This window comes from Calypte anna, chromosome Z, assembly GCF_003957555.1.
Source record: "Calypte anna isolate BGI_N300 chromosome Z, bCalAnn1_v1.p, whole genome shotgun sequence".
NCBI lineage: Eukaryota > Metazoa > Chordata > Aves > Apodiformes > Trochilidae > Calypte > Calypte anna.
This window is the reverse complement of record NC_044274.1, coordinates 19467623-19489464: the sequence shown is the minus strand read 5'-3', so window position 1 is coordinate 19489464 and position 21842 is coordinate 19467623. Positions and strand designations below refer to the sequence as shown.

At 38.2% G+C, this 21842-nt stretch overlaps 1 protein-coding gene across 1 annotated transcript; it reads left to right on the top strand.

Moving 5' to 3' along the window:
* The first annotated feature begins 969 nt into the window (after positions 1–969).
* MIER3 (MIER family member 3) lies at positions 970–21150 on the top strand. Its single transcript, XM_030467813.1, has 13 exons — positions 970–1203; positions 1998–2022; positions 3914–4059; positions 5946–6080; positions 7464–7584; positions 9022–9107; positions 9295–9367; positions 9795–9946; positions 10423–10504; positions 14787–14881; positions 16701–16828; positions 17010–17155; positions 17239–21150. Exons 1-13 carry the CDS (start codon positions 1195–1197, stop codon positions 17694–17696), a joined length of 1656 nt encoding a protein of 551 aa, XP_030323673.1. The 5' UTR covers positions 970–1194; the 3' UTR covers positions 17697–21150.
* Positions 21151–21842: the final 692 nt, after the last annotated feature.

The following is a 21842-nucleotide window of genomic DNA, read 5'->3' as shown; positions in this document are numbered from 1 at the left end:
GTGCAGCATGTCACTTAAGCCAATGTACTTTTTCTCACAGCAACAGGTCCCAGCAGAATAAATTAAACAGTACTGTGTAAGGAGCTAAACTAGCTTGGGATCTCTACACTGTCTGCAAACACAAGATGTATCCAAAGAAGCAGCTCACTTTGGAATACAGCCTTCAGCCCCCCATATTTGCCTGGCGGGGCACAGCCTGGGTACCATGGAAGCGCAGTGCCGCTGAGAGACGCACACCACCCCTCCTGCAGAGCACAGCTAGGTACAGTGAGTATGGCAGATGCTACTTTGGCCAGAAATCAAACCATATAACTCCAAAATTAAAAGCACGAGTCTTTATAGCCATGGATGAAAGAATAAAACCGAAAACAGTCCTATTCACACGTCATGTTTACGGGGACAAAAAAACCCAACCAACCAAAAAAAAAAAAATTAAAGAAGGAATAGATGTTACTTGCATGTAAAATACGTCAGCTTTTACATAGCAAAAACGACTGCAAAGTAAATGTAACTTTCTGTGTTTAAGTCTCAGAACAAGACCAGCAGGAGGGTTTGAAGGCTTTGATATTTTGTTTCCTGCTCCAGAGAGGTAGGATGCCGGGCGTCAGGGTACTGCCAGTCCTCTTCCATGCCAGCACACCGGGGCAAGCGCAGGTGACAGCCGGGTACCGTTCCCGCACGGCATCCTCGGTCCCGCACTGCAAGTCCCGGCAGCCACAAACACGCTGCCGAGCCAGGCGGGAGGTGTCCCAGTCCTCGAGGCTCCAGCCTGCCCCGGGATCCTCGAGCCATCTTGGCAAGCGCCCACTCGCCTCATCCCGGGACGAGCAGCCTCTACCTCCCCGAGCACCCACGGGCGGGGCGGGTGGATGTCGGCGGCCGGCTCCGCGAGTCCCTGGTCTGCGCTCGGCGGCGGGCGCCGAGCGCCCTCTCCGGGCGAGGCGAGGTCGGGGGGCTGTGGGTCCGAACAGTCAGAACGCCCTCGCTGGCTGGGGAGGAGGCCGCGGTACCGCCGGAGGTGGGGTCCCGCCGCTGCCCCTGCCCCGGCGCCGCCTTCTCCGGCCCAGCCCGGTCCCGCCGGCCCCTCGGCTCCCTCCCCGGCCGGCTCCGGCTGGGACTCCGCGGCTGCCATTGGCTTAGCGGCCCCATCCGGGCACTCGGCGCAGCGCTGTTCCTCAGCCCGACCGTTCCAATATGGCGGAGGTGAGCGGGGAAAGCGGGCTGGGGCGCTGGGGTTCGGCCGGCTTCCCACGGGGCCTCACCGCTGGCAGGCCCGCCGGGCACACCTTGTCATCCCCGTAAAGCGCCTCCGGGACGGCCCGGCGAAGCGAGGGGACCGGCGAGGCGGGGGGTCCACCGGCGGAGCCGCCGGCGCTGGGGCAGCGGGAGCCTGCGCGACTAGGCCGCACGGCGGGCGACGCGCAGCGCGGGTGCCGGGTTCGCAACCCGCGGGCGGCCGACAGGCCATGGCCAGGCACCGAGGGGGGCGCGGCTGCCGCGCCAGGCCCGGGGGACGCAGGACAGGCTGGCGGCACAACTACTGCGGCGGAGGCGATAGAGAAACGCCCGGCGGGAGGGAGGAGGAGCGAGTCCCGGGCTAGTAGCGGGGACGAGGCGGTGGTCGGTCCGCCTGCCTCCGCTGATGCCTCTCCCTGTTATGTCCGTCCCGGCCGGGGCCGGAGGGAGCGGGAGCTTTGGCCGGGCCGAGCGCAGCTGCTGGTGGGCTTCTGCCAGCGGAGGAAGGACGGAGAGTGGTAGGCGGCGAGTGAGCGACGGAAGGAGCGATGAGAGCGGGTGAAGGGGATGGAAGGGCCAGCAGGGAGGGACACAGGGGCCGAGGCCGGCAGGGAGCGGCAGAAAGGGAGGGAGGCGGCGGGGCAAGGGAGCAGCGACGGGGGGTCATGGTGTGTGAGGGGAGGGAGCACGAAATGAAGACCCCTGCCTGCTTCCGGGCCCGAGTGAGCCCTCCCTCACGTCCCTTTCTCTTCTCCCCACAGGCTTCATTTGGGAGTTCGAGCCCAGGTTCGTCCTCGCCCCACCTCCTGCTCCGGCACCCGCCCTCCGCTTTCTCTTCCCTGCTTGTTCCCAAATTTATCCCCTCGTTGCTTTTCTAACGCTTCTTGTGCACGTTATTAACCACCTGCTAGATTTTAAGCAAAGGAGGTGTGCGCTCTGGAGTCTTTATCTTAACTCTGGTTGCAAATAGTAATTGGCTACTTGGAACCAAAGTTTTCATCTGACTAAAGCCATATAGCCTGGAGAGGGACTACATCTCTTGTTGCTGATAACTACAGGCTCATGTAAATTTTTGACTTCTTGTTAATCCCAGAAGATGTTTAAAACTATAATGATAAGTGATTTTTAGGGATGTAGCTTTTGTCAGGGTTCTTTGGAAGTATAGTTAACATCAGCAGGGCTACTTTCAAATAAGTGGGGAATGGATTTGCTTCTCTATAAGTGATTTCTGCAGTGGCTGTCATTTTTTTTAAACTGCTTTTCGGAAATTTGTTGAGCTTATATTTTTTTAGTATGGTTTTAAATATTTGAAATGTGATGTTGAGCATTCAAACCTACTGAAGAATTGGGACTTCTATCTGAAGCCTGTGAGTGGAAGAGAACTTGTATATTTGAGTTACTCCGAAGTGGGGTAGAACAACAATTGTAAGCAATAATCTAGAGCACACAAATATATAAATATATGTTAGGTTAAGACAGTTTACATTTCTTTAAAACTGAATGAGGCTGTAATGGCTAGCAGCAAGAAAATTCAACACATAATGTCATTATTGTTATTGGAGTAGTGTTATCAGCTATACTGAAAGTACCACCAGACCATAATATGACTGCCATGTGAATAAAAAACGTTTTTTTTCCTGAATGCTTCTCTACAGTGTGATATTATGAGCTCATTGTCCTAAAAGAGCTAAACAGACTTTAATTTACATAGTTCAATTACCTGCATATGAGGAATGAACACAGCAAAACTGCTGAAAACTTAATTAAATGTTTTAAGACTCTGAAGTGTTAGTATATACAACTGTCTTTCAAAGCTCAGAAGTGTTAGTATATACAACTGTTTTTCAAAGCTGGAAGCTGGATTTGAAGAGGATTGATAGTTTGTAGCAAAGTTCTTGCATGGAAAGAACTGGAAATCATTGATGTAGTTTTTAATAAACCTTTTCTTTGCTGCTTCTAAGCCAAGGATTGGAACAGAGTACTAATATATATGAATCAGAATAGTAAATCAGAAGTGAAAGAGAAATATTCTACTCTGTTCCTTTTCTCCATCAAATCCATTAGTAGCATTTTGTTATTTCCAGCGTATTTTCTTCAATATTTCTTGAAGCTCTGCTGTGTTTATTCTGTCTTTCTAGATCAAGTGCTAAGAATTAAATTTGTTTTAATATAAGATCTCTCTGTGAGGCTAAAGTAATCTGAAGCAAGTCTCACTGTTTATTTTGCTGCTTGTAGGAAGCTGATGCATCGTGTAAGTTAGCTGTTCACTACTGAAAAATTATGCAAGTTACCAAAGCGCATACATACAGTGTGAGTGTCTTGCAAGCATCTGAAATCTTGTGACGTGTCCTTTGAATCTTAATGATGATTCAAAGGATGTTTTGAAGTGTCTTTTATTCAGGAAAATACAGATTAAACTTTCTGAAACTTTTTTCAGTAGTTTAGGTGTTTCTCCCAAATACTCTACTGCAAGAGGGAAAGCTAAATCTATTACGTACAAATATGAAAAGAGAAGGTGGGCTAAAACAGATGAGTTTGTAAAGTAGTTACAAATTTGTTCTGCTTACTTCATAGAGAATTCTGACCCTGCATGTGAAAGAATTTATGGAACTGTTTTTGGGGTTTTTTTGTGATGTGTTGGTATGGAAGAATTACTCAAATCAGATTTTTTTGATAGTTGGCTCTTTATCATCTGAGGATCATGACTTCGACCCATCTGCTGAAATGTTGGTACATGATTATGATGATGAAAGAACTCTTGAAGAGGAGGAAATGATGGAAGAAAGCAAAAATTTCAGCTCTGAAATTGAGGATTTAGAAAAGGTAGGACTAACTTACTCTCTCTTAGAAATTCACACATGTAGTTACTCTTCTAGTGAGAGGAACACTCATTGTGCTTGTATTGTATAGTGCAGTTTCCTGAAACATGCTTGTGCTGTTTGTTTAAAAGTAGAAGATAATGTTTGGCTAGGATACAACAGTGCATCCTCACAAAAAGGCTGAACTTAGCTTTTCAAAGGTACTTGTGATATGTTAATATTCTTTTTCATTCAGTAGTCCTTTCACTTTAGTAGAGAAATTAACTGAAGCAGGTTTTAGAATCCTGTCATCTAGTATCATTTGTCACTTTTAAGTTTTACAAGTTGGACAGAAGTTGAAACTGCATGTTTTGCATACAATTAAGTGACAGGTAGCTATATTTCATTCTGTTGGTCAGGCTTTGCTTTTCCAGTATGGACACAGTCCTGTTTTAGGTGTGATGGATTGTATTCATTTGCTAGGTAAATGTCTTATTTTCATCAGTTTGGCATTCAGTAGGTGCAAAAAATGACCAGCATGGTCTTTGGCTTTTCCTATTGCATTTTATACTCTTTAATTACATGTTTTTCCTCTTTATACCTTTGGTTCATATGTGACAGTACATCACCCATTTTAAATGCCTGCTGAATGCTGAACACGAACAAACTGATGGCTGCTTGTATTACTGTTCAGTGACCCACTTACACCACTCAGCGTAAGTGCAGATATTGGTCAAAGGAGTCTCAGAAAAGTGTAATTTTTAGCAACAAATATGAGACTGTTTTTGTTGTCCATGTAAAAAGAAATTTTCTAAATGTGGTGCTGACAGTATTTATATTACCGTGGTTTTTTTGGTTGGTTGGTTTTAGGGCTTTTAAAATTTTTTTTGCTACCCGCACAATTACATTTTTGCTGATTTTGAACTTGGCAATTGTAATAGAAAATAAGCTAACCAAGTATGGTGGTTAAAATGGAGTTGTTACTCCATAAAATGACTTTGTTTCTTCTGTAGCAGAAGGCCAAGCTGAGAGCCACTCATCTTAAACACTTTATTACTTTGGAAATAAAGTATGGAAAGATTTGACATAGGTTTACATTTACTCATTTTGAAAAGTCTTTACAGGAGTAAGACCTGAGCTGACTAAAGAAAACAATTAATTTAATCAGACTATGAGTTCAGCAAGAAATCTTTAACAGTAATATAACTTGTAAAGGCATAAATATTGGGAAATATTATTAATATTTTGAGGGTTTGAATCAGGTAACTAAAAAAGATCCACTGTTTCATTGGTTCTATTGGAATGTAAGTATGATGATGTTTACTAAAATCACTTAATAAAAAGCTATTGGAAAAAACAAGTTAAAAATCTAGTCTTGCTCTTGGTTTTTGCCTTCTATATCAGTAGTTTCCTTCTGTAACCTTCTCAACAGGCACTGTAAAATATATTCTGCAAGAGATGGAAAGGAGGGCATAAAAGTTGCTGTATTGGTTTATTTTTGTGGGTTTTTTTGTACACTTGCATCTGACTATGGAAGAGCCTTCAAGTTTCTCTGCATGTGTGTCCTGTAGGATAGTTGTTAGTGTTTCCAGGATACCTTGTCTCAAACTAATGCAGGCAAAAATCTTGCTCTACTGTATGAGTCAGATGAAGAGCAAATTTTTCATAATTGCTTTTTAGTTTCATCCAGCGAACAGTTTTCTTCAATAGCTTCACTATATGCCAAAATAAATTCTTAGGAATTATTTCAGTCTCATGCCTGAAAATATTTAAAATCTTTAATCAAGATCCCTACTTCCAGTTAAGCTTTTCTTTGTTTTAACTATTGTTTTTTCAAAATATGTCTTAGTCTTTTAAATCTGGACTGTATTTGGCAATATGTTGAAATGTTTATAAATCCTTTTGTATTAGGAAGGAAACATGCCATTGGAAGATTTGCTGGCTTTCTATGGCTATGAACCCACGATTCCAGTTATGGCAGGTTCCAGTGCAGATAGCTCTCCAAGTGAACTTGCAGATGAGCTTCCAGATATGACTCTAGATAAGGTAAGTTTTCCCCAATATTATGGTTTAAATGCAGAAATCTAGATGACCCTAAAGTATATTTCATTATCTCCTGAAGTTACGAAGTACAAATCTTTGTTAATTTAAATATAAAATATTACTCTACATTAATTATTTTTCAGGCATATTGAGGATCTGATTCTAATTATGATTATCACCAATGCAAATCTGTAGCAACTTCAGTTGCACTGTTACTTCAAACATAGCAGTTCTTTTAAAACACATCTGCAGAACTTTAAGTAGATGAGCCTTTATAATATAAATGGGATTGTAATTTTTTTTTAATAATGTATGTAATGTCCAGAAATAATAATTCTGGCTTCCAGCACACCTGTCAAGTATGTGAAAGTTTGAAAATACACACCTGAATGCTTTAGAATGTTGTTTCCAAAAGCATGTAATTTTAAAAGGTCTTAGCTTTGAGGAATGAGAGAGATTTTTTTGTGCAGTGATCATACATATGGATTGCTAGAGCAAAAACCTGAACATTCATTTTTTGTGATTTGCAAACAAACTCTGAATTCTGAAATTTTGATTTGATTTTTGACTGTAAGGCATATGCAGCTAGTAGTTTAGATCATAAAGTATGTAGGTAGGCTATAAGTTGTTTGTTTTTTGTTTTTTTTTTTTACTTTCTATAAGTATGATGTAATGGTAAACTCCACAAAAAGTAGGGTATAATGATGGCTCTGCACATCTGATTCTCATTAGGATTCACAATTGTGTTGAGGCTACAAAAATGTAGTCGGCTTGTTGTCTAGTACAGTTCTTTCCCTTCATTACTGCTGTACAGAGGCGTTTAAACCTCTCTGATACTGGAGGTAATGTGCTTTCTCTTTATTAATTTTTTTTTAACCTGCAGAAATGGCAATTCTTTATGTTTTGGGAAGAATATAGGTTGTTTACTATCTGTAATAGTCCTCTCAAGAAAAGCCTACAAAAGTGCCTGGCTCTTGAATTTATTTATTTTTACCCAGACTTAAAGGGGTAACAGCTTTTTAAAGCTTCGGTGTATTTGTGGTGCAAAAAAGATTTGAGGCAATTTCTGGTATTTTTTATTGGAAGCAGTTGGAGGAACATCTGAGATTGATGCGTACAGAATTTACTTCTTGTGCATTTATTTTAATAGAAGACAAAAGGGAAATGAACCTACATTTTTTTACTGAAATGATGAGTTACGTTTGTTCTTAGATTTAGCAGGAGCATACAAGTTTTTTTAGTTAAGGGAGTATGGTCTGCTAAATTGATTTACGGTAAAGTAATTAATTTTAATCGATGTGGCTTACAATTTGCTCTATCTAAATGCTCACCACTCTATACTTAATAGTCAGTCTGAGGTTTAACTTTTTTATTTTAATGATACAGGAGGAAATTGCTAAAGACCTCTTGTCAGGTGATGATGAAGAAACACAGTCCTCTGCTGATGACTTGACACCATCAGTTACTTCACATGAGGCTACTGACTTCTTTCCTCGGCCATTAAGATGTAGGAAACCTGATTTTATAATAGTACTCAAAAATTCATAGCATTATGAATAGCTTCCTGTCTTAAAATACCAAAATTGCAGACATTACCAGGAATTGAGCAGCAGTGATTTGCAGGATGCTGAACCTAAGTATTCTCTTTGGTTGATATTACTAATGACTTAAAAGACTTGAATTTGGTTCTCTGCACAACGCAAAGGTAAAATTCATTTCTTTACAAATACAAAAACTTCACAACTGATAGTTTATGTGGTACTGAGGAACATGCTTCATGATTTTCAGTACGTTAGGGAATAACATGAATATGTAACTCATGCTGTTAAATCAGTGTTTCTCTACTAAAATTTTTGCTGCTGCTTTTAAGCTAGTGACTCCTGTGTGTGGCCTGTGGATGCGAACTAGGACAGAGTTTCTATGTGATTGTTTCCTGTCGCACATTCAGCACTTTTCCATAGACTTGATGAAGTGAGCCAAAGTGGTTGTCCATGCGATGGGACCTCTAAACCTTTGAATTTCACTACCCATAGACTTATTATGGGATACACCTGAGAACCAGTTCTTCAGTCACCCAGCCTGGATGAGTCAGACCTCATTGTCTCTTGCAGCTAACTTGTTCACTGGTGCAATAGAGTTAGAGCAATGTGTAGAATTTTTATCACGGATTAAATTCTGCAAGTATCTTAAATTACCCCTTGGAAATTCCATCACTCTGGAGAAGGGGATGATAACGGTAATGTGCTGCCTCAGCCATCATCCCTTTTCTCAGTTAAGCAAACCCCTGACTTGCTGGCGCTTAAACGTTGCTTGTGAGCCATTAATGAATATGACACTTCAGGTGTGGCAGGTTTGTAGAAAAGATTATTAACCCTTCATTTAATTGAGATTAAGATAAACAGTATTTTTTTTTCCAACTATTTTTCTGTCAGAATGTTACTTTCTCTATAAAAAGTTTTGTCTGGACTTACTAAAAGCAAATATCCACCATTTCAGGCAAGGAGATCTGAGGTCTATGTTGTAGGCAGTTCCATCTGTTTTGGGGGTTTTTTGATGATAATTTCTTTAATTTTTGATTTTGATTCATCCCTTTGTGATGAGAAGCTAGGATTCCAAACCTATGAATGAGCATGTTTCAAAAGTCTGAGAATACAGAATATTAAAGCAAATCTATCTCATTTTCTTAGAAATATAGTAGATTGTCTCAGATGTCTCAGTTGTGATGATGTTTCTGTTCTGCAATATACCAGGAGTGCCTGGTACTAAGTATCAAACTTAATGATTGTTTGATAGAAATGTAGATTAAAAGATTTCTGACAGAAGTATAGACTCAAGAGAAGTGTCTCTCAGACTAAAAACAAATACTTATTTCAAAAGTAAAGAATACTTTCTGTTTGAACTGATAATTCTTCCTTACTAAAACCAAATTTCTTTTTGTCTGAAGCAAACACTATGTGTGATGAAGATAAGGAATCAGATGGTGAAGATGTAGAAGCAGAGAATGGTAATTCATCTGAAGATTTGAGAAAGGTAATTATTTTAAAAAGATTGAAAACCTTTGCCATTAAGAAAAATTCATTAAGTTTTGTAATACATATCTAAAATAGTACATAAATTCTGGAGTTCTCTACCAACTGCCAGGTTAGTGGCATTTTTAACACTTCCATATGCAAAATACTAAGTTAATAACTTTTTTCATTTTTCCTAACATCTCAAGGAAATAATGGTTGGTTCACAGTACCAGGCTGAAATTCCACCTTACCTTGGCAGATACAGTAGTGATGAAAAGGGTGAGTTCTTTTGACTTTGTTTTGTGTTTATTATACATAGCAGTTAATGGAAAAAGGTTATTTAAATTTATCATATAATTTCAATGGCTTAGTTAAAGTCTCAGAGACCTTAAAAGAAAAAAAAGTTTTGCTAGCTGTTTTTGAAGTGTTGAATACTTATTTGTAATTAGACTCAAATCATCACGCTGTCAACAGACTCCTCTCTTCTAAAGAGTTCAGTTCCTTGTTTCAACCTTATGGAACCTGAATCTCTTCACAGCGTCCCCTACGGAATCTGTCTTTCAGGGGAATAGTGAGCTGCAATTTAAAAGTGGCATGATGGTGTTTGATTTGGTTACTTCTGTGTTCCTGGTTTTGTCTTTGGGAAGTAGCTTTTACAGACTTAAAAAATTTCACACCTGACAATAATGTATTTCTGTTTTGACAGCCTATGAAAACGAAGACCATTTACTTTGGAAACCTGGTGTGATCTCAGAAACTAAAGTTAAAGAATACCTTTTTGAAACCTCCTTAAGAACAGGAAATGAAAAAATTATTGGCAGGATTCCTGACAGTCTGCATACACGGGACAATGAACAGGTACATTTTATGTCCTGTTTTATTTGTGACACGTTGCTTTGTAATTAATGTGCTCTCTTTCTCTACCTTGTATTATAAAGGGAGCAGTACTTAATTTCTTTATTTTTTCTAATTAGATATCATTTTGGGCAGGGTCTTTTTTTTGTAGTTTTATGCATATGCTTAAAGTAACAAGTATTTGAATGTTGGCAGTGTTGTGATCTGTGATGGTGCTGACTGCCATACTGTTGAGAAATACAGCTTTTAAAATAATTGCTTTTTCTTTTTTCCTTTTAAGAAAAGTTTTACCTTTTAATCAAACCCTGCCCCAGCTTCTGGAGAATTTTGCTTTTGTTTGCTGTTTTAAAATTTTCATCATTTATAAAGATAAATCCTCTTCTTACATTAGATGTGCTTGCTGGAACGCTAGTTTTAGAGGTCCAGATTGGATATTTGCAAACTTTGGTTCTTTTTAAATCATTTTTTCCATTTCATAGGCACTGTATGAACTTCTTAAAAGCAACCATAATATTAAAGAAGCAATTGAGAGATACTGCTCAAATGGAAAGACATCTCAGGGTAAGAGAGAGTACCTGTTTTGGTTTTGTTTTAATTTTTTTTCAGAAAATGTATTTGGAAAAGAAAAAGAATTTAAAAAGTTATGTAGAAAAACCTTGAGTAAGAATCATTGAGTACATCCCTTTCCTCACTGGCTTTAGCTCAGAGTATTTGTAATCTGACTGCTGGCCATCTGGAAATTCTAACTAGGGATGTTTGGAAGTTGTAAAAAGTTGAGAATTGGCCTTTCTCCTTTCCTTCTTTCCTCCATTGCTCTTTTAACAGTGGCATGGAATGGGAAGCAGAGGGAGTGGTTATTTTATTCCCATAAGGCAGTTTTCACCCACATTACGATATTTTTTTGAGATTATGGCCGATTATAATCTGATGACATTTGTACCAAAATTAGGAGAACATAGCTGTCTATATAAATGCTAACATTGTGCTCTAACATATGGCATTACTCTACCATATAGTTCCATGGGTCTTTGGCAGAAGATGGAGAATTTTGTTTGAGTTTATAGTGAAAGACAAGCTTCCATCTTGTTTGTACCTAATTATTACTCCCTTAAATGAGAATCAGACTTTATAATTTATCAAAGACAGTTCCTCACTAACATTCTAGCATCCTTCCTAACATACGTGTTACATAAAGCAGAAACAGTACAAATCCTGGTATAAGTATTTCCTGGCAGGTATTCCCTACTCAGAACTATCCAAAGAGAACTTGAATGTTCACAAGTAAGTTGCTCTGAAAGCTAAGTGAGGTAAAGCTGAAGGGGACAATAAGGACTATCAGATCAGTGCTTCAGAAGGCTCTTCTTCAGGAAGAGATGGTGTAGACATTAACAATAATGAAGTATCAGTTGCAGGGCTGCACCCTAAATCCCACACCTCTGTAGGATTTAGATTTCTGCTTCAGGATTGTATAATACATGCCCTCTTGTGATTTAGTGCCCAAAATTCTGTCTTCAGGGCTAGTACTAGCACTCCTTTCCCCTTCCTCTACCCAAGCCAGATGGGACATACTCTAACCTAGTAAAAAAGGGTAAAGGATGTTAGTACTGTCAGTGCCTGTCTCTTAAAGTAAACATTATGCTATGATTTACTCTACCCACTGAAGTTGACTGCTCTCCTCAAGAAGAGAATTAAAATGCACCATTCCCAAGATAATTTATTAACAAATTAATTATAATAATTATTAACAAATTTTACATATGGGGATCTTCTCTTTGAAGCTTTGAGAACTCTGTAGTAAGGAGTGCAAAGTCAATGGGATGGGAGTAAAAGTGGCATTGCAGTGGGATTATCACCTTCATCTGGGAGCAGAAAGGTCTTGGTGCCAGCATTGCTTCCAGAAATGTTTTGAAATGTGGTTTGTTTTTTTTGTTTAAAATGCCATCTTAATGTAAAATTTTTGGGCCATCATTATGAATGTAAAATGCCTGGAAATATCCCTTCTTAATTATATATAGACCCAAAGATAGGAAAGCAAAATACTTGAGACAGAACTGACATATTCAAAGTAGTTTGAGCTACTTTGTTTGAAAAGTCTTCTTTTTAGTGATTCTGTTGTTTGTAAGAGTAAAATCCAGTTTTAATCTTACATATATAAATAAATTATATTTGCAGTTCCTCCTTAAGCCTGAAAGGGTTGTTCATGGGTTATTTAAAGCAGACACTTGTTTTGTTCCAGATTGCCCTTGCTTATCAAAAGCCTGGAGAGGTCGGGTGGCCCTTTAAGGCTTCCTGATGTATGCCTACCACTAAGGCTTTTTCCTATGGTTTATTATGCCTTCTTCAGGCTCCACTCAGGAGGACCTCAGGATGTTTTTGAGGGTACTGGGGATTCCTGCTGGAATTGTCTGCGTGAGCTTGGGCTCCCCCAGCTGGTGTCAGTTTTTCCCACTCCCATATCTTGACTGATTTACCACACCATGCATCCATCTGCCTAGGTTGGGATGGGCCCAAGGTGGGACTGGCCATCCTGACCCTCCTGGCTGTTACATGTTTTCTCTTATATTTGTACCTTTTCTTCAATGAGGTACCCTTTTAAAACATCAGGGTCTTCTTACTAGTCTTTTTATGGCTTTGGGGTCTGCAGGGGCAGAGATAGTCATCACCACATGCATCTCTGTCATTCCTATCCTGAAGATAGGCTGCTTTTGTAACAGCTGTAGAAAGCTGACTTAATGATCTTCCTGCTGTAGCAAAGGGTTTCCCTCTGTCCCAAGCATCTATGCCAACTGCTGAATGTGCTGGTCATGGGGTTCAGTGATAGGGGACAGTCCCTACTTGCTGCAGTTTTAAACACATCAGGCAGTGAAGTACCATGCAGCTGCTTGCTCTCTCTCTCCTCACCCTCAGAGGAATGGGGGGAGAGAATCAGAAGTATGAAAAGACTCATGAGGTGAGATAAAAACAATATAATAATTTAAATAAAAGAAAACAAAATACTGGTAGTAATAACAACAGATTAAGCAAAAAACTGATGCACGATTCAGCCAAAAACAGGACACTTGTTCAAGAGTGCTTCTGATCCCCAAAAGCCATTCTGGTGTTGCACAATACAGTCTTCTTCAGTTAAGGAGACAAGCCAGAGATACTCAGTCTTCTTTCATGAAGCCTCAATTCCGCATATTTTTTGTGGATATTGGCCAGTTGAAGGAGGTATTTAAATAATATATATATAATGCTAAAATATAGTAATTCTCTGGCTATGCCCTTAAGGTCTGGCATGTACCTCAGTTTTAAGGATAGGGGCTACCTTAAATTCTGATTGATCTAATTCGCTGTTACTGCTAAGTACTTCACTGGGCTTCTCCAAAATACTTCTGTCCCAGTCTCCCGGAGGAATTATTATCTTACAAATTTTCATAGGATTTGGGGAAATTCGGAGCCCAATTTTTCATGAATTGTAGTTTATCCCCTTACTTTCTGCATTGTTCATTTTTCTCCCCCACTTGTTTAAGCAATTCCTCAATTCAGAGAGACAACAGCTTTTTTTTGTTGCTTTCTGCTTTCAGCCTTGTAACAGTCTCATTATCTTCACATTCCTTGTAGGGATAATGCAACTCTTAAAAACTTGCTCAGTCTCTTGTATATAATTATTTTCTTCTCTTTACAATCTTTCACATTCCCCTCTTAAAAGGTTCAACTCTTCTTTTGTCTTACTCCATTTACCCTGTTTTTCACACACCATATCATCTGAAAATTTCAGTGAAAGGTTAACTCCTTAAGTAGTCAGTGGTGAAACCTAACTTATTATGACAGGTGAATTATTAAGAAAAGTCATTGTTATGGGGTTAACTAGACAGTTTTGTTAGTGATTAAATGATCAAATGATAATTGATGATTGGTGACCAAATTGTAATTGAGCAGCATTTGAAAAGTAATTAAACAGTGATTTAATAATGATTTAATAATAAATAATATCTAGGCAATGGTCAAAACACTAGTACTTAACTGCATCTCTGAAAATTAAGCTATGCTTTGATATATACATACATGTCACTAGTATACAGTATACTTTTAGGTTTAATGTAAAATACCACTTACATTTTTGCAGGAATCAGGTGCTTGGTAGGGAGCGTTTCAACCCCAAAGGGTAACCTTGAGAGGTGTGCTTTCTCTTCTGAAGGGGAGACCACCCCTGAGCAGTGTGCTGCTGCTGCAGAGTAGAGTGGGTTCTGGAGGGCCTGCCAGGTACTTATAGTGCGAAGTGACTGACACATAGTCAGCCTCCCTCTTTGTTTATGCAGGCATGCAGCTGCAGCAGTTTTAGTTTTGTCTAGTTCCAACTCAGACTGATACTGCTGGCTCCTGATAAGACACAGCCTAGGCTCCTTGGCTCCTGAGAAGGTACAGCCTAGCAAAGTTCTCACAATTTGCACAGCAGGGCTGATCTCAGTCAAGCTTTCTTTTTGCTGAGAGTAGTGGCATCTATCACAACAGATTTTTTTTCTGAATGCCTTCTCATACAGGATACAAAGAACAGTGATTGTTGCAAAACAGTAAAGAAGCAATCTCACTTATACTTTGGTTATGTTATCGAACCTTGTTTTTTGATGACACACTTACAAAAAGATTTCCTAAGTCAGAATCCTTTATGAGTCTTTATAAAGAAGGATGTGTGATGCATGTGGGTTATCTGTATAGTTGAGGTAAGAATAGGGATCTAAATAACTGAACTGTTGGTTGTTTTAGAATTAATTTTATATTAATCCATTGGCAACAAACACTTTACTTGTAAAAGGTTAGTGAGTGAAATCAAGTTAATCATGCTACTTCTGTGACTGTCTAGAAGAGATGACAGCATGGACAGAAGAAGAATGCAGAAGCTTTGAACATGCACTTCTGCTTTATGGAAAAGACTTCCATCTCATACAGAAAAACAAGGTTAGTATTTTACAGTTATATGGAAGAACTGGTAGATGATAGATACAATGCTGAAAACCTCTGAAAGCAATGCATTTGTCATAGGCCACTCAAAAGGGTGAAATAAGAACCAGAGTATTAAGACCACCAGCTTGGCATCTTTTTGTGTTAATTTATTCATAGAGGTTATTGAAAAAGCTTGGCTCTGGAAGATGAGTCAATCTCTGAAATCAACGTATGTTCATATTACTTCCAACTTATGTTCATATTACTTCCATCTATGCATTTACATCATAATTTAGTTTCAATGTGTGTCTCCTAAAAGTACATCATTTCTATACAGGAAGGGAAAATGGATCTTGCTTTTGTTACACCAGAAAGGTGTAATGTTACAGAAACAGGCTAAGCTCTTTGTGTTTTCAGAAAGTGTAGTCATCTTATAGTATGTTTTCTGGCCAGTAGTAGAGTTCTAATCTTCATCTGTTTGTATGAAGCACTGTACCAGTGCTTCTGTTTTACTCCTGTGTGCCTAAAGAACAGGAATTTTCATCTTGTTTTTTTAATATAAAAAAGCAACAGTTGACAGTTCCTGTTTTTTTCAGATTTTTCAGTGTGTCTTGTTTATGCTTTGATAACACCCTGAAGTTTGTTGGTTTTTTTTTTTCTTTAGGCATCTGTTTTGTTTTAATTCAGGTAAACTTTATAGGGTTGTGTTTGCTGTTCAACAACACAGTCCTGCTTAATACCTGGTTTAATTTGTCCTAAATAATGTTCGGGTGGTTCAGATTCTAAATGGGCCTTACCAACAAGCAGTAATTCATCAGAAATGCAAAGAAATATTTTTACAGCATGCAACAAAGTAAGTAAGTTAGCATTTCTGTCACTGTGGACCAGACTTTGTCCTAAGATGTTTTTTTTTTTTAAAAAAAAACAACTCTAAACTGTTGGGGTTTTTTCCAGCTAGGTAAATTGCCAGAAAGTTAAGTGGAACTTATAGGGCACAGCATAGCTGGTGTCACATGTATTGGGAACTTAACAGCTAGGCAGCTGGGGAGAAATTCAACAAGGTGTTTCTTTATCACTTTTCTGCTAAGTGCTGAAATTTTGTGTATGAAGAGATGGTCATATGCTAGTGTACGTGACTGCTTGGTGTACGTGACTCTAAACTAGCAAGGCTTATTACTACAGCCAAGGCATTTTTCTATTTGACTGTTGTTTCTGTGAGCTCAAGTGTTGTTTACTGCTGGAATTGTATATTCTAGTTGTAAAACTTAAACCAGAACCGTGTGTTGATGATTATGTGAAATGTTTCTGCATCATTTATAAGAACAGAGGTAAAAGTAATGACTTATTCTCCAGGAGTCTAATTTCACAAAGCAGCCTCAATTTCAGGGAAAGAAACAAACAGTTAACATAGATAAAAATAAGTCTTTTGAATACTCTGTAGTTTTCTTTTGCTGTTTAAAACCTCTACAGCTCTGGACTTTCCGGAAACGAGTAAGTATCCAAAATCTTTTCTAATTCACTTCTCTTAGGTCACTGACTTGCTCAGCTTTTTCCATCTGAAGAGAGAGTGTATCTTACATTTAAAAAAATATTATATTTAGATATGAATGCTTCAGATGTAGGTACAGTTATAATTTTAAAAATGCCAGTAGTACATAGAGTAGAACAAATGTAATAATTACTTGAAACTGTAGATTTGTTTGAGCTCTCCTAATTTTACTAATTTTTTCCAGATACTGAAGTAATGAAACCAAGAGCACTGCATGAGCAGGAATTAGTGAGATAACAAATACAAGTCTTTGCATTAATCTTGTCAATTGTTCTTGGCTTTTAGGTAGGAACCAGAACAGTTGCTGAATGTGTGGCTTTCTATTACATGTGGAAGAAGTCAGAACGTTATGATTACTTTGCTCAGCAGACAAGATTTGGAAAAAAGAGATATAACCATCATCCAGGAGTTACGTAAGTAAAATATTCTTAGAATATGTTTTATGTTGCAAATCATAAATGTAGAAGCTTTTTTGTTTTTTACCTTCTGCCATTGCAGTGTAATACAACAATGGCAATTAAAATTAAATTCATCTTAGTTTTTAGGCCTTGGTTTCCTGTTAAGTAAGTAATTATGGATACAATATTCATTTAGGGACTACATGGATCGTTTGGTAGATGAAGCAGAAGCCCTTGGTGGAGCAATGCATTCTTCAGCCTTAACATCTAATAGTCGAACAGAAACCATTCCTGATCAACAGCTCAGCATTCTGAACTCTATCACTGCCAATGAGTTGACAGGTAAATCAAGAAAAAAAAAAATCTTTTTCTTGTATCTATGCAAATACCTATATCATTTGCATTTGTGTTCATCTTTTTTCCAGCACTGACAAATAGTGTAGCTACGGTCTGTCACACTCCAGATGTGAACTGCCTGGATGATGCCTTTCCTCCTATGGACAGCTTACCCCGAGCACCAGTGAATCATGTGCCTGTTGGAACAGAAGAATTGCTTAACTTGCCTAGCAATGGTGAAAGTGATTGTTTTAACTTATTTGAGACTGGCTTTTATCATTCAGAGCTAAATCAAATGAACATATGCAGTGAGGACACAGAAAGACCTGCAAAGAGATTGAAAATGGGAATTGCTGTCCCAGAATCTTTTATGAATGATGTTTCTGTGAACAACCTTGGTGTGGACTTTGAGAACCACACACACCATATTACCAGTGCCAAAATGGCTGTTTCCGTGGCTGACTTCAGTAGTCTGTCTGCAAATGAGACAAATGGTTTTATCAGTGCCCACACTCTTCACCAACATGCTGCCCTTCACTCAGAATGACTGTGGAAAACTGAACAAACAGTGGGTACTTTATGCAGTAGTAGTAAACTTGATGAGAGCTATCAGGTTTGCTTAGTCTTTCACTGGAAGTTTGAACTTTATGACATCAGTGATGTCTTCATATGTATAGAACTATATCTTGATTTATCAAGAGTATTTTTTTTTTTTTAAGTCCGTAAATGTGGAAATGTCATAGGATGATTGATGGAGTTTGGGACTAAGAGAACTCTGTGGTGCAGCTTTAAGCTCTGCTTCAAATTTTTGTAAAGCCTGTAGACAGAGGCCACCATTTCCAAACCAGCAAGGAAGTTTTGAAGGTATTGGAGTGGCTTTTTAGGCTAAGTTACTTTTGCTGTAACAGATGCAGTGGAATAACAATGTTTACAGGTACTGATCCTGATCCCTGCTCAATGTAGCATTTTATTTTTTGTTTCTTTTCATACAAAGGCAGGGATGGGTTTCTTTAATTTAAACTGCACAAACCTACAAGGAGTTTTTAATTGAATCTTCTTTCATGTGATGCTAAAGTAGAGCACTTCAGTTTACAAAACAGCGAGTTCATCCTGGTGGAGGTTAGCACAAGGGACTTACCATGAGTAAAGTGGGAACACCTACACTTCAATGCTGTTGAAAAATTGTAGGCCCTGGCTACCTTATGAAGAAGTTATTATGCTGCAGTTGGTGTCTGTGTACTTTAAACTTACTTAATTAGGCTATGCTGTAGTTGGATGGGCTTTGTCCACAACTTTGAAGAGCAATATAATCGTGTACATTAACTTTCCTAACATAGTTGGTGTTATATAAAGCCACAGTCTGCACACTTAGGATTTACCACTAAGCAGTCTACATTTGCAAGACACCTTAAATTGCTTGGAGCACTGCAGTTCAAAGTGTTACAATTTTGAGGGACTACCTAGTTTATATAGGACTAGTAGAACCTTGAACTACATATTTGAAAGTTTTTACTTTAGTGCGCTCGCATTTATTTGTTTTGGGAAGTCATGGCTCAAAAACGGCACTTCACTACATTGGTGAAATAGGAAAAGATGGGTAAAAATGTTTCCCATAAAAGCAACTATTTAAAGTCAGTATTTTTTTTAATTATTATTTTTATTTTGAACATTGAGTGCAATTTAACCATCCAGGGAGTTTGTCTTGCAGACATTTATTCTAACTTTTGCAGGAGAGTCCAACCTAACATAGTGTTGGCTTGTATCATGTTGTAGTAAACAGCTCGCAGGGTTTTCTAACGAGAGTCCGAACCTTACTTAAGTAGGATTACCCCTTTCCCTCTGTACTTTTTCTTTGCACTGTTCTACAAATTTAATTGCCACTAATTTTTTTTTTCATTATTCAAGTGATTAAGTTTGCATTGTTGATGTTTGTAATAGTTGCTTCAAGGTTATGCTGAGTAATTAGAAAGTAGTTACTTTAATATTTGAAAGGGAAAAGGGTATTTATTATGCATACTGTGAACTGCATTGACATCCTGAGTTCTGGATGCAGCATATAGAGTTTTCTTTACAGCATTGTAATGAAGATTGCTTTGAAGTGTTTCCGCAGTAGCACATGTACCATATTAAAAACAAATCAGTTTAGCACAGTGGAAAAAAGTAGAGGTAATTTTGTAATCCTTTCTTAACTTACACATCTGCAATACATAAATCTAGTAAGTACACAGTAAAAGCAGGTAGCCTTGGCCCTGTGTTATACTCTTGACATTTTTAGCCAAGCTGTCAGCTGCTTGTAGCTATGTTTTGTGCTGAAATTTGTACCTTGTTTCTTTTATGAATCAACATATTTTATGTAATTTGGTAGAATACTGGCCATAATTCTCAATTGTTATACACTCTATGGGTTTACAGTAAGCGTCTGGTCCATATAAAAATCATTATACAAAGGTGACAGTTCATATCCCAGTTGCACTTAAATGAACATGCCCATTCTCATTAGCTGATGCAGTAATATATTCGGTTTATCTATGCATTGCTGGGCTCTTAATGTAGACGGAGAGTTGTCTAAGGTTTGGGTTGTCAGCAAGTTGAATGGACACTTTAGTTATTTAATGAAGACTTTTGACCAAAATACAGAAAATTATATGAGAGAAAAATGAATTCCGGCTAGTCTGATAGATTTTTAGATGCTGATCTTATTTAGCCTGTTGGCTAGCTAGCTGGTATCGTTTACTTTTAATTCCTTGTTAAAATGAGGCAATAATTTGCAAGATTTTGTAAATATGTAAATTCTTCATATCTTTCTAGATATCTATTTCAATATTTTCTGACTGCTTCTGTGTATAGTAACATTTTTGTGCATGCTTGATGTGACATTCATAAATTTGTACCACTATGACTTTATCCATGTAAAATAGTTATTTATTGAACTTTTCTTTTAAGAGCAGGACTGACTTATTTTTCTCTCAGTTTAAACATTTAAATGGAGAAGTTGTTACTGTTTATTAAAAGAATTGCGTTTTGAAAGTCATTATGAAGATAACTAAGTTGCAGCCATGTGAAGAAACCACATTTCCTTGGTTTTTAGATGGTGAAGCACAATTCTTATAACAAACTGTGATGAATTCTTTGTCTTTTACCACCCTTCTTTATACAAACAAACCAAAAAATCCGTAATGGGCAATTGCATTGTTGGTAAATGTATTCTTTTTATGTACAGGGGATCTGAAGAGGGTAGCTGATGCATTTAGAATTGTAACTGGTGCTGTGATTATAGCAATACTTTTACGTTGGTTAGTCATGCATCATCTTCTCATGCTAGGTTTTTAATGTTTAGTTTTCCTCTTGTCATGGTCAAAAGGCTGAATTTACTTGAAGGATGTACAATACTGTTTGAAGAATACTAAATTGTGTACAATTAGGTCAATGAATTGTGCAATTGTTTCTTTTTCTAATTTTTAAAACCAAGGGTCAAGCATGTAGGAAAACTTCAGATAAAGTAGAACATAGTGATATTACTTAATTTAACCAAAGTCTCTAGTGAATATTTCAACTTTGAATGTAAATTAATGGATAAACTGACCAACAGGGACACTATTTGCCCAGCATTACAAGCACATTGTCTTCAGATAGGGAAACTAAATACAGTAATTTATAAAATAACAACAAGGTTACTATTTTTATTATTCCTATTTTTCACCAAAAGAATAAGGAAGATACTATCAGTTGTAAATTACATTAGGAATGGTTATAGTGCTCATAATAGAACAGAGATTCCAGTTATTCTCAGTCCAAAGTAAGTATCCTGTGCGTAACAACAGATTTAGTGACAATCGGAACATGTTTTAATATCAGATGTTCAAGAGGAAGTCGCTATTGGTTATATTGTTATATTGGTTTTAATATTTGTACATAAACACTGATTTTTTTTGAGCATTATTTTGTATTTGTTGTACTTTAATACCTGGTGTACAGTTCCAGAAATAAATGTCTGGAAACCTTTCTTCCCTTGTAAAGCTTTTTATGCATCTGCACTACTTCATTTTCAGGACTACTTACCAGTAACTCCGAACACATTTTATGAACTCCCGTTACCAGTAACGTGCACTACTGCTACCTACAGTTACATTGTGATGAGTGAAAAATGGAGCATGCGGTGATGCAGGTGAAAGAGTAAGTAGTGATCTCCCTCGGAAATTAAAATGGCACAGCTTAAGTATAGCAAAATCTTAGGTGGGGTTTAAACATATATTTAGGGTAACACATCGCAGCAGTATAACCCGGTATTCTGACTGCATTGTAGACTGGGGGGAACACATTGCTCTTCTCTCGTCTAAGAAAAATTGCCCAAATCCATAAGTCCGTGTCAAGCTACATTACAGGTGTGAATACAAAAAATTTTCCTCAGCTTAGGCCTTATTGCTGAAGCTCAAATACTCTAAATACTTTTTTGTCTTGATTTTCCTTTCTTTCAATGGGATTAATGCTAATCTTGGGTCACGAAAAACACTGTATTAAGAACTTACATACCAATTCTGTCAAAGGGCAGGGTTAGTGTTGTGCTTTCCTAGGCCCATGTGTTCGTTTTCATAATGGCTGGCACAATAAAGCTTCAGGTAAGTAAATTATTTTTTCATTAGAAGTGGAAGCTGATAAAATCCTGAACAGTAGAAGTTGTATTTTACCAAGTAAT